Raw genomic sequence first — 13534 nt, 5'->3', positions numbered from 1 at the left:
CTCAAGGTGACACGGCCAGTTATTTCTGGGTGTGGTGCTGAGTATCTCAGCCTGGATTTGATCCAGGTCATCCCAACACTGGAGCCAGTGCTCTTACTTGCTGAGCCACCTGGCCGCCCCTATAGTTCTTTTTCGGGATGTGTATGGTAACTACATGATTTCTGAAGCCTTTTTCAGCTCTTAATTTTTAGGATGGTAGTTCAGAATATAGAAATCTTCTCTTCTTCACCCCTCCCCCATTTATTTGTATTTATGCTAGATTCCTACTCGCACCCCCCCCCCCCCAAATAAATTCCTTGGAGGCAGGGCCTGTTTCATTTTGTCTGTGTCCTCAGCACCAAACACTGTGTATCTTATAGAGAAAGTGCTTTAAAAATGTTTGTTGAAATGAATGGAACTGAACTGAGCCAACCCCTCTCCTCCCCTCTTCTCCCATCCTATTTTGGGCCATTCTTGGCCCTCACTCTCCCTTTCTGTCTTCTTGGTTCTCTAAACTGGTTCTTCCAGGGACCTACTGTCCTCAGTAAATCCATGCTGTAAGATTAATGAATATCAATGGTTTGAGAGCTTTTTCTTCCCCACCCTACTCCCATAACTGTTTATTTATGTGTCTCAGTTTCAGTAAGTGATTATACTTACATAGTTTGAAAATTTATGAAGGCTTTACGTAGATGTTCTCCTTTATGCCTCTCAAAAACCTCATAAGAAGAAATTATGCTAAATTTTACTAAAGAAATTATTATCCCCATTTCATTGATGAGTAAACTGAGTCTAAAGGCAATTAAATGACTCAGGAAGGGTAATAAAATCTAGTAAATGTCAGAAGTGAGCTTTGATCAGGAATTTTCTTGGAACAGACAATATTTTAAGGCAGTGAAAGAGATACATGTCCATAGTCTGACCTTTGGCATCCTACAAAGAATGCCACACAGGCATCTGCTTAGTCCATCTATGGATGGACTACCTATCTCTACCCTATTTTTCTAGTCGGCATTGAAAACAGGTGTATTAGAAGGAACAATTTTTTTGGAAGAAATAATAGTTTCTGGGTGGAAGGAAGGGAGTCATAGTGGTAATATTATTTGAAATAAAAAAAAATGACTGTGAATAGATTATGTGTAAATCTACATAACTGACTTTTTATACACCTAAAAGTAAATTAGCTTAGTTATAACTGAGACCAATTAGATTTGATTATATTAACATAAATTATAATAATGTCTAAAATATGTTAGAGTGGCACTTGGGAAAATGGGAAAGAACATTGGATTAGGAATCCAAAGACCTGGCTGTTCCATTAACTGGCTGTGTGACCCCGGGCAAGTCATTTATGTCTCTCCCCCTGAGTTTCCTCATCAGCAGAATTAGGGATTTTGATCTTTAAGGTCTTTTCCATCTCTGACAATTAATATGTAGGATAATAGTGTAACAAGTTAAAACATATTGCCTTTAAAGTCTTAATTTAGAATATACCCTTTTCTAGAAAACATTCTCTAATGCAATAATCATGTTTTCTGGAGTCAGTTTTAATTGAAGTTGATTAATATATTGATGAGGGACGGAATCCCAATAGGTTCAGCAGGAATTCTGATCTTATCTAAGACCAGAAAACCTGCAATATAGTCTGGAAAGAATTCAAGGTCTCAGGCTTAATTGGAGTGAGAGTGGTAGAAGTTTATTGTTACGCTTCCATGAGAAGTCCCCCCCTTTAGGGGACCTGTGACTGAGAGGGGTACAGGCTTTTACTTTTGAAGGCTAAGGCTGCCATTGTCAGGGCTGACCAGATGGGAGGGGCCTCAGTGCATAGACAAAGGTCAGAGCTGACCAAGAGGAGCAGCATGTGAATAGAGAGTTTAGATAAGATTTGGGCCAGGCCGGAGGAGACAAAAGGCAAGGACAAAGGAGGGTGTGGGCCAGGCCAGAGGAGAAATTTAAGTAAGAACAAAGGAGTCCCAAGGTGTTGCCTAGGCCTGGTGAGGATAGGGGGAAGGGGCAGAGCCCAAGGTTGGGAAAGGAATTTTACAGACAACAATTTTACAATACAAAGTGCAGTTACAACTGCACAGACTGGTTTTACAAGTTGGTTTCACAAATTGACCTAGACCCCAGGTACCCCAACAATATTACTGAGCAAGAAAAAATAAAAACACCCTAGAATCTTAACATTGACAGAGCCTAGAATGTTTCCAGATCCACCCTTAAGTGATTGATCATATTATCCAGTCTAGCATACTGAGCACATATTATATGAGGTGTATACAAAATGACATAGAAGCACCAGTCACATGGCTTTAGGAATATGGAGTTAGGAAGCTATAGGTTCAAATCACACTCCTTACACATATTAACTGTTAATGAATTTCATTCTTCTTGAATGAAAAGAATTCCATTACATAGATGTTATTTAAGACACATATGCACAAATGCATTAAAGGGTCATGGGGTTGGGGAGATACTCAGGAAGGAACCCAAGGTTCATCCTTCTGCTTTCAGGAAAAATTGCATCTCAAGTAGTCCAGTCAGATAATTTCCTTCTCTATTTTCAAAAATGTTAAGTCATTTTCACTCTTGTTTATGCTAAATGGACAGTTGAGTAAAGTGGATGAAGTCACACTACTTTGTTTTCTTTTATGATTGTCCAGTTTCCTTTCTGGGCAAGTCCTTAAAATGATCTCTCCGAATTTTGGTTCTTACCCTGGGGGTAAACTAGTAAACAAGGCATTTCTAGGGGACCAGCCCTTGGCAAAATTGTGAAGTCAATGGCTTCTTTTCAGTGCCCCAAGCTTGGAAATACCCCTCCCACATATCTTTTAAGCACTCAGAGTTAAGCAATTGATTTTCTTTCCTCTTCCTAAGTGGAAAAAAAAAAATAGTCCATTTTTTTTTAAAAAGCTAATATGATTAATTTACTTCATATTCTAACTATAGGACAACAGTGCTGTTGAGTCATTTCAGTTCTGTCCAGGTCTCCTTGACCCCATTTAGGGTTTTCTTGGCGAAGATACCAGAGTGGTTTGCCATTTCCTTTTATAACTCATTTTACAGGTGAGGAAACTGAGGCAAACATAGCTTTCGAGTGTTGGAGGTAAAATTTGAACTCAGGACCTTCTAGCTCCCGGGTTGGCAAGCTATCCACTGCACTACCTAGCTGGCCAAGGTAATGTAGAGTTGATAAAGTTAGGAAGATGGTTCAAACACTGCTTCTGACACTAATTCTGTGACCATGAGCATATCAACCTCTATGAAGCTCAGTTAGGGATAATGATATCAAGTTAAGTCAACAAGCATTTTTAAGCTTCTACTCAGTGCTAGCTGTGAAGCATCTAAGTGGCCTAATGATAGAGGAATGAGCCTGGAGTCAGGAAGATGTGAGATGAAATTTGTTCTTAGACATTTACTAGTGTAGTGACCCTGGGCAAAGAATTTAAGTTCTTTTTGCCTAAGTTTCCTCAACTGTTAAATGAACATAATAATAGAACCTCCTTTCCAGAGTTGTGCACTTAATAAGTCCTTCCTTCCTTCCTTCCTTCCTTCCTTCCTTCCTTCCTTCCTTCCTTCCTTCCTTCCTTCCTTCCTTCCTTCATGCATGCACCACGCAAAATACTAGAGAATATAAAGGAAAAAATTGTTCCTTCCTTCCTGGAACTGATATATACTTCCTTTTTCCCTTCATGTATACACACACATACTTACATATAGGCATACATATAATTTTAGAGTTGGAAGGGTGTTTAGCTATCATTTAATCTAACACCTGCATTTCACAGCTATGGGAACTGAGATAAAATGAGATTAAAGGACAGTCATTCATTGGGTTAATGGACCATTAAAATTTCTCAGTAGTTCCAGAGGATGCAAATAGTTGTTTTTTTTTATTTCCCAATTATTTACTTATTAATTAATTTATCTATCTAGTTATCTATTTGTCTATCTAGTTATTCATTTCTTTACCCATTTATTCATCTATCCATTTATCTATCTGTTGGGAAGAGTGTTTATTCAATAGAAATAAGAAACTTCTGAGTAAAGGACAAGAGAAAGCTTCATTTAGAAAGAAGAGGGATTTTTCAGATTCCTTACAAGTAAAAAAATAATGGTTTCATAATTCCTTGTAGGAAAAGAAAAACCCGTGGTCTTTAATGAGAATCTTCCTGATTTGTCTCCTGGCCTGTGTTATCACCACATTGATAAGTGTACTGATACTCTCCTTGGTTTATGTTTCCACCTTCCGGTCATATGCAGATATTTACTTCAGGCCGGAAGCCAACCTTCCAAAAGCACCAGAGTCTCCCACTGACCCAAAGCAGGAAAATCCTGTTGACTTAAAATTCCACTTTCTTAATCGTTTGCATAAATCCAAGGTAAGCAACACTTTCTATAAAATAAACAAACAGTCAAACTGATGGGGTACCTGGGGTCTAGGTCAAACCAGCTTGTAGAATCAGTCTGTGAAGTTGTAACTGCAATTTGCCCTTTCCCACCCTTGAGCTCTGCCCCTTCTCCCTATCCCACACTCCACCTAGGCAACACCCTGTGACCCCTTTGTTCTTACTTAATCTCTTCATTTCTTCTGGGCCTGGCCCACACCCTCCTTTGTCCTTGACTTTTGTCTCCTCCGGCCTGGCCCAAATCTTATCTAAACTCTCTATTCACATGCTGCTCCTCTTGGTCAGCTCTGACCTTTGTCTATGCACTGAGGCCCCTCCCATCTGGTCAGCCCTGACAATGGCAGCCCTAGCCTTTAAAGGTAAAAGCCTGTACCCCTCTCAGTCACAGGTCCCCTAAAGGGGGGGACTTCTCATAGAAGCGTAACAATAAACTTCTACAACTCTCACTCCAATTAAGCCTGAGACCTTGAATTCTTTCTAGACGATATTGCAGGTTTTCTGGTCTTGGATAAGATCAGAATTCCTGCTGAACCTATTGGGATCCCGTCCCCCATCAGTTTGAAGGCAGATCAAAACTGAATCCCAAAAAGAAAACCTGAAACAAAAAAACAAAAAAACCCCAAGACCCCAACCAAGCCTCATCCCCTTAGCAATCAGCACAGGCAGCTAAATCTAGAGGATGAATCAAATGGTCAGGCTGGCTTCTAGGTATGCCAGGGAAAGCTAGCCAAGGTAAGAAGCACAGGCATGAGCCTGCGTAATAGAGGGGCACCTGAGGAGGCTAGGCTTCCTTTCTGGGGTTTGATAAGAGCATTTGTGCTGGAAAAGGTGCCTACAGCAGAACCATAGCTGGTGAACTTCAGCAAGACCTGCTAAGCCTCAGTCTCCCTCTTGCTGAGAACACAGCTGAGTTTGAGAAACACTGGCTCTGTCCCTGGCTATTCCCTGCCTCAAATTTTCTCCTTTGAAGTTAAGTCTTTCCACTGCCAGCTCTCACATCTGCTCTCTTCAATCACAGAGCCATTACCCTAGTTCAGTCCTTGATACCTCTATCCTGGGCTACCGAAATTATTGTACAATCTTTTCACTGGTTTCCCCGCCTTCAGGCTCTCCCTTCTCCAATCCACCCTTCCCTTAGCTGTCAAGATAAGCTTCAAATACTCAGGTCTGAGCCTTGGTTAAAAACTTTGAATTGTTTCCTATTGCCTACAGGATAAAGCTGGCTGCAGCCTGCCTTTGCCTGCCTTGTTATAACTCTCACGACTCTTACTCAGCTCCTAGATGTTGTTTATTCCCAGCCTGCCCCTCCAAGTCCCGTCTTCTATCCACCCTTGCTTGTCCTTCTCTGTATTTAAGGTCAGGGCCAGGGACTGCCTGTTCTATGAACCATAGCTGATCCACATTTTGGGCTCTCTCTGCTGCTCTCATTATATTCTTTGTTAGCCCGTTCTTTTTTTTTTTTCTTGGTACATGAGGGTGTAAAAGCTGGTTTGAAGTTTAACATCAAAAGATTTAAGATCTTGGCAAGCGGCCCTATCACTTCTGGCAAACAGAGAGAGAAGAAATTGGAGCAGTGTTAGATTTAATATTTTTGGGCTCAAAGATCACTATGAAAGACTCAGAGGGAAAGCTGCAGCCAATCTGGATAGTGCACTTAGAAGCAGAGATATCATCTTGCCAGCAAAGGTTTATATAGTCAAAGCTATGGGTTTGGTTTTTTTGTTTGTTTTGTTTTTTCTGAGGCAGCTAGGTGGCTCAGTAGATATAGCACTGGCCTTAGAGTCAGGAAGACCTGAGTTCAAATTTAGCCTCAGATTCTATCTATATGACCCTGGACAAATCACTTAACCTCTGCTTGCCTTAATCCACTGGAGATGGAAATGGCAAATCACTCCAGTATCTTTCCTAAGAAAATCCCATATGGAGATATGACTCAATAACATATATAGGTTCTCCAGTAGCAGTGTATGACTGTGAGAGTTGGATTGTAAGGAAAGCTGAGCACCACTTTCAAATTGTGGTGCTGGAGAAGACTTTTGAGAGTCCCTTGGACAGCAAACAGATCAAATCCGTCAATACTTAACTCAGACTGTTCAGTGGAAGGTTAACTACTGAGGCTGTAGCTTAAATGCTCCGGCCACATAATGAGAAGACAGGAGCCATTGGAAAAGACCCTGATGTTGGGGAAGATTGAAGGTAAAAGGAGAAGCGGATGTTAGAGGATGAGATGGATAGAATGTGTCATGGAAATAACAAACATGAGCTTGCACAGACTTTAGCAGAGCGTGGAGGAGAGAAGGGCCTGGTGTGCTATGGTCCGTGAGTCAGACATGACTGAACAACTTATCCTTGAATTACATGATAAGTTTCTCGAGGACAAAAGCTGTGTTGTTTTTTTCTGCTAGTATCTTTGCAATGTCAGAAGAACTGAGGGAAAGTCCTGGGGACATTGGGTGGCTCTCCTGTGGTGAATTTATGGTTGGACATGGAGGAGAATTGCATAAGATTGGCAGTAAGCTTCATCACAGGAAAGAATCCTCTTATCAGGGAGCTCATAGACCCATTAGAGTGTCAGACTATCCTTAGTGCCTAGCACAGTGCCTTGAACAGAGTAAACATTTAGGAATTAAAAAAAAAAATGACCTGATCTCTCATCTTTCACTCCCCCTTCCAAAGAAACAGGTCCACAGTGGCTCTAGACCTCAAACATGATATTCTCCCTACTGACAGTTCCTTTTTCCCATGGTTTTCTAGGTATTCGATTTCCCAGGTGGTGCTATCCAATGGGCACGATACCGGAATAATCTCAAGGACTACTTCAGTGTTGAAGAAGAAGCCTTCGGAACCAGCCTGAACAAGCAGCAGTCGCACATGACTTTTGGAACCTTGAGAATAAAAAGTAAAGGCCTCCGTGCCCCACACTGGCACTTCAATGCCAATGAGCATGGCTACCTTGCACAGGTAAGTCTGGGTTGCTCTCCTTCTGAAGGCAAGCATTTATATTGTGTATGTGTATTGTTTTCATTGTGGAGAAGCCTGTAGTCTGAGGAAGCAGGGTGGTCCTCTGATTTGGCTCATATATTTTAAGAGCTTTAACATCAGCCCTCGGATTCAATTATTTCTGGCATCAATTGAAACTTTTGTCCAAAGTGTTAAATCATTTATCACATACTATTCTTCATAAGAACGATTCATAAATTCAAGGAGATTAAATGAGATAATACCTGTAAAAAGCTTAGCACAGTGCCCAACACATAGTAGGCTCTGTATCAATGCTTATTCCCTTCCCTTCCCTTCCTCTCTTTAATAGACCCCATTTGGTAGGTAGTGCAAGTAATTTTATCTCCATTTAAAAGATGAAGATGTTAAGGATCTTAGAAGCTAATTGATTTGGCCAGAGTATCTAAGGCATAAAGTCAAACCCAAACTATCACAAAGTCAAACACTTTATCTAAGGGACATAGTTGATAGAGTGCTGCAAACAGAAGGATCTGAGTTCAAATATAACTTCAGACACTTAACCTCTGTTTCCTCATCTACAAAATGGGGCTACCAATAGCCCCCCTCTCTCATAGTTGTTTGGAGGATAAAACAAGATAATATATGCAAAGAATTTTGAAAGCCTTAAAGTACTATATAAGTCCCATCGTTCTTCCCTATTCCATACTATGTCTTCCTAGGACATAGGAAAGGGTTATATGGAGCTCCACACTGCTAACAACGAAAGCCCATTCCGGTGCACAGCCAAAGAAATTGTCATTTCTCTCTAGGAAAAGCAGTAACTGAAAGAGTTGGTTTTCCAAGGTGAAACTCAGAGCCCCTGGGATCAAGGCTCTGGGATTACAAATTGATGATGTTTTGTGAGTCAGGCCCTGAGAATTTTCTTCTAATTCAGATGGAACATAATTCAGATGGGGGGGACTTATAGAAGAGAACAGACTTACTTGACTAGGTCTGGACGGTTTGGTTATGGGATATGCAGCCAACCTCTATGTGATGTGAAACAATGATTATAACCGTGTTTAGTGTTACTTTCTAATTATTTACCTTAAATAAGAATCTTAAGACTGGAAGATGCTTTAGAGAGCTTCTACTCTAACTACTTCATTCTACAGACAAGGAAACGGAGACACAAAAAGGAAATTCAGAGAATCATAGGTTCAGCGATAAAGTGACTTCTGAGACCATCTAGTCAACTCTTTCATATGATGATAATGATGATGCAGCTGAGACCCAGGAAGGTTAAACGACTTTTGGAAAGTTCAAGGTCACATAATCATTAAGTGGCAGAGAAAGGATTTGAACCTAGGTCCTGGCTCCAGAGCCAAGGCTTTATCCAAACTCTTGGAAGAGCTGGGAACCAGAACCTGAATCCTGGTTCAATGATTTTTACAATAATTTTGTTGTTGTTTAGTGTGTCAGCAAGCACCCCAAGCGTCCTCAGGGTTTGCTGCCAACACAGATTCTTGGATCTGCTTTGTTAAAGGAAAGCAACTCAAAATGGGTTAACAAGCTTACTTTAATCAGTCAGATATGTATCGTTCACCTAGTTCAGGGGAAAAAGGTCAGCACCCCGAACTTCAGAATACACAGACAGAATTACAAGACAAAAACAGATCAAGTAGACAGTTTCCAAACTGTCCAACCATTACATCCATATTAAACAACATCTGGGTTTCAAAGCCAGGGGGCTCTGAACAACGGCTTTCCAGAGTTTCATCTGATCAAATCACAGAACACTTCTCAAAGTGAGCCCCCAAACAAAGCTACACATCAGGGCTTATATAGCCTTCTCCTGGCTCAGAGAATGTAACAACCTTATTGACTCACTGGCCAATCAAGAAGTATCTACTGAAAAACAAGCCTCCACCCCAGGCTCCAGGTGCACTTTAGCCTAGGGGCAGGGAAGATCTTTAAAATTTACATTCCCATTACATTTAGTTATTTTCATTCATGTCTGACTCTTCATGACCCCATTTGGGTTTTTCTTGGCAAACATACTGGAGTGGTTTGCCATTTCATCCTACAACTCACTTTACAGATGAGGAAACTGAGGCAAGCAGGGTTAAGTGACTTGCCCAGGGTCACACAGCTAGTAAGCGTCTGAGGTTAGATTTGAGCTCAGGAAGAGGAGTCTTCCTGACTCCAGGCCCATCATTCTATCTAATGTGCTGCCTAGTTGTCCCTTTTATAATAATAGGTGCCATATAAATATATGTAATTTTAAAGCTTACAAAATGATTTTTATAAGAACTTTGTGAAGTAGGTCAAGTATATCATTATTTTCATTTTATAAATGAGGAAACTGAGTCTTAAATGATTTCCATAGTGTCACCTAGTTAATAAGTTTCAAAGCCAGGATTTGACCTTGGACCAGTCCTCCTTACATTACATCAGTCTGCCTTTTCTGCTACAATACACATAATTTTTTTTTTAATTCAAAAGCTTGTAAAGCCTTCATAGCCTGGCCCCATCCTAACTTGCCAGCCTTGTTACACATTACTACTTTGCGTGCATGTTGTGGCCTAGTAAACTGCTTTGCTTGCTGTTCCTCGGAAACACGACTTAAGTGACTATTTCTGTGCCTTTTGTGTATGTACATGCACACTGACATATCTACACATACATGTGTAGCTATAAAATACATATGGACACACACGCATGTATGTATCCAGTAAAACTTGTGAAGCCCCAGGTAAGAAGACTGATAACAAAGAGCAAAGCAATGAAACCTCCGGATCCTGCTCCAGTGGGGATGAAAACTAATCATGGGATAATTAAAGGAAAAGTTTCAGCAAATGTTTGAACAAGATCTGACAGGGATCTCTGACAGAGTCTTGGTAGTTCTGGGGTTGCCTCCCCACCAGGGGATGTGTGTCAATGCTTGTGTTTCCTTGGCCACCAAAGTGGGGCACACCTTGTCTGACTGGGGCAAGCAATGCAGAGACCCAGGGGAGTTAACCAGTGATGAGATGAGTGACCAGTCGGAACTCTATTCAATTCACCAAACATTTATTAGGTACAAGGCCGCTGGAAAACACTAAATGGTCAGGGCACTTTAGAGTTTACAAAGCACTTCATTATAGGTCAGTCTTGTCCGATTCCTCATGACCCTGAGGACCATATCATGGTTTCTTGGGTCTGGGATTCTTGGATCTGCTTTGTTAAAGGAAAGCAACTCAAAATGGGTTAACAAGCTTACTTTAATCAGTAAAACCCCATGGGGTTTTCTTGGCAAAGTTACTAGAGCAGTTTGCCTTTAAGTAGATAAAGGCAAAAAGGGGTTAAGTAACTTGCCCAGGTGAACATAACTAGTGATTGTCTGAGGTCGGATTTGAGCTCAAGTCTACTTAACTTCAGGCCCAGTGCTCTATTTGCTAAGCTACCTAGCTGCCTCCCAGAGCTAGCACTTTGTACACACACACACACACACACACACACACACACACACACACACACTCACACTAAACATATAAAACATACATATAAGTATATATAGGTATATGTGTATATATATGTATGTGAATGTGTATATGTGCATATGTATTTATCTCCTAGGTGTCTGAGACCCTTTTCATGTCTCACTTGAACCTTTGCTGAAACCTGCCTTTAATTATACTGTGGTTGAGTTAGAACAGGATCTATTGAAAATTTCATTGTCTTCCCTCTGCATTATCAGGCTCCTTTTTGTCTGGAGCTTCATGGGTTTTATTAAATATAAGAGAGCAAACATAAATTCCTTCCTGGTAAGCTTTTTAGCTGGTAATGGAATTTCATCTTTCAGTGAATTTAGTACTGTGATCTTAGACTTCTCTGTGTTTCGATTCCTCATTTATAAAATGGTACTATTACAGCTATTACTACTAATATTATAACAACTGCTACTATTTACTCTGTCCATCATTGAGGTGTTGTGAGCACCAAATGAAAGAACAGCAAGATGTACAAATATAGTTCAAAAATAGCACCATGTGAGCCTAAGGTATTATTATTATACATAGCATCCAGACATTTTACCATTTAGAAAAGATAACTATCAACCTGTGCACACAGACATGGTGTTGTCCCCTTTGTGCTCTAGGGGACTGCCTGGATCGGTGTAGTTGATGACGGAGGCAGTGTGGTCACCACATATAATGTTACTGCTGGTCAGGTGATCTTCTTTCCTAAAAATATCCTGCACTGGATAAAGAATGTGGGGACTGAGGACTGCCTTTTCTTGCTCTTCTTCACCACTCACGATGAGCTTCAGACCCTGGATGTTGATGATGTGTTTTTCTCTACACCAGAGGACATTGCATCTAGGTCCCTCAAGGTTTGTACCATGTCTTGAAGTGTATGCCAGCATGAAGCTTTGGGTTAACTTAGATGGACCATGAAAGCCAGCTCAGGGTATTCAGGGTGGGGCTAGAAGAAACTTGACCCCGAATGAGTCTAAAGACATCTAATTCAATGAACATTTCTCAAGTTCACTGTACTACTCATCCACCTAGAACTGTAGGATCTCAGAGTAGAAGGGACCTTGAAGGATTTCCAGCACAACTCCTACCTGAAAAGACATGCTTCTTACCACCTCCCTCCCAAGTGATCCTCCACTTAGAAATGTCGGTGGTAGGAACCCACTTCCTCACAAGGCAGGCCATTCCACTTTGGGATAGTATTCCTCGAGCCCCTACAGTATATCTTGCCTGATGCTAGAAATAGAATTGCTTTTGTTCCCTTTCTTGGGGATTTCCATGGAATATTGTCTGTGTTGGGAAGAAATGTGAAATTTACTTAAATTAAACATTTATTGAGCCTTTACTGCGTGCAATGACACAGTGTATTTGATGCAAATGTTTGTATGCTCTTAGTCTCTTAGTTTGATGCAAGGATCCCTACTCTTTTCCTGGTGAGTAGTAACTTTTAACATCCCCAAAGTCTTAAGCTCACCTGTGGCAAACTACTGAGAGAACAGATACTGTTTCAGGGAAGAGGGCTTTGAGCAGTGGTAGCCAGAGGGGAGACCAATGGGGCCAGGTGTCAAGGTTGACACTTCCGAGTACCAGTGACCTGATGGAATGAGGGAGTCGGACTAATGGAGACGTGGGCAAGAGAAGGACCCCGTACAGTTGGTACTCCCCGTATGGCATAAAGTTAAGAAAGGTCTATTAATGCTTGTGAGACACTCCCCAAACTTTTAATTGTATTTTGACTTTAGATGGGGCTGTTTGTGTCTTGGATGTCTTAAAGAGGTACAATAAAAAATTAATGGGGCTGCTGTTTGTACATTTTAGCCTCCAGGTGGAGTTAATTTCATTAGAGCATTCCAGAAACAAGAAGAGGATCAGGCTGTCAATCTCCCTCCCAATTTGGCTGAACTGGTTATGAATGCCAGCTACATACAGTCTCCAGACAGCCTGGTGTGGCGCTACTTTTATGATCTTAAAGGTATAGGATGAACCAATATGATATTTTTCTTGAGACTCAAAACCAATTAATCTAGGATGTAGTAATATAGTTAATATATTCAATAAACATGGAACCAAATGAGGATTTTGAAATTTTGAGGATTATCAAACTCGTATCATTGAAGAGATTCATAATGAAGATCTGGTAGGATTTTCTCTTTGTACTTAGAAAGATATGAAATAACCTCATATCTTTTTTTTTTCTGTAAGCAAAATGGGATGTCAGTGACTCACAGCTGTATACAATTGTAATTTTAGCTTTATGGCTTCCTATTTTCCGAGTAAAGCATGTTGGTTCAGGGGGCTAGTAGAATCTCCTGACCATCCTCAAATCATTCCCTCCAGTGGTCATCTGAGCTGCCTAAAGAAAAGCTGACATCTTATTGTGTCTTGCGGTTGCTCCCATTTTTTTATATGTCTGGCTGGAAGTCTTTTGGTTTATCTTGTGATTTTCAAACTTCCTCTTATTCAGGTTCAAAAGAATTTCGATTTCCAGGAGGAATAATTCAATGGGCTCGATATCGAAAAAATGGAAATGGACTAAGTGACAATGAGAAAATTTTTAGTGAATCCTTGAATCAGGTAATTTGGGGAATATTATGGTATACCGTTTTTCCCCGATAATAAGACACTGTCTTATTAATTTTTTGGACAGAAAAACACCAGAGGGCTTATTTTCAGGGGAGGGCTTATTTT

At 40.7% G+C, this 13534-nt stretch overlaps 1 protein-coding gene across 1 annotated transcript in view; it reads left to right on the top strand.

The window, feature by feature from the left end:
- LOC138172328 (uncharacterized) overlaps positions 1 to 13534 on the top strand; it is a 20922-nt gene that overhangs the window by 2251 nt on the left and 5137 nt on the right. The window contains exons 2-6 of the mRNA XM_069102060.1: positions 4116 to 4361; positions 7143 to 7349; positions 11470 to 11703; positions 12665 to 12818; positions 13311 to 13420. Coding sequence (XP_068958161.1) covers positions 4116 to 4361; positions 7143 to 7349; positions 11470 to 11703; positions 12665 to 12818; positions 13311 to 13420 — 951 coding nt within the window. The remainder of the gene's footprint in view (positions 1 to 4115; positions 4362 to 7142; positions 7350 to 11469; positions 11704 to 12664; positions 12819 to 13310; positions 13421 to 13534) is intronic.

The sequence above is a fragment of the Petaurus breviceps genome, unplaced genomic scaffold (assembly GCF_028583685.1).
Source record: "Petaurus breviceps papuanus isolate PSGF00001 unplaced genomic scaffold, PetGlider_PUasm1.0 128, whole genome shotgun sequence".
NCBI classification, from domain to species: Eukaryota; Metazoa; Chordata; class Mammalia; order Diprotodontia; family Petauridae; genus Petaurus; species Petaurus breviceps.
Note: the sequence above shows the minus strand (reverse complement) of the source record. Positions and strands in the feature narration are given on the sequence as shown.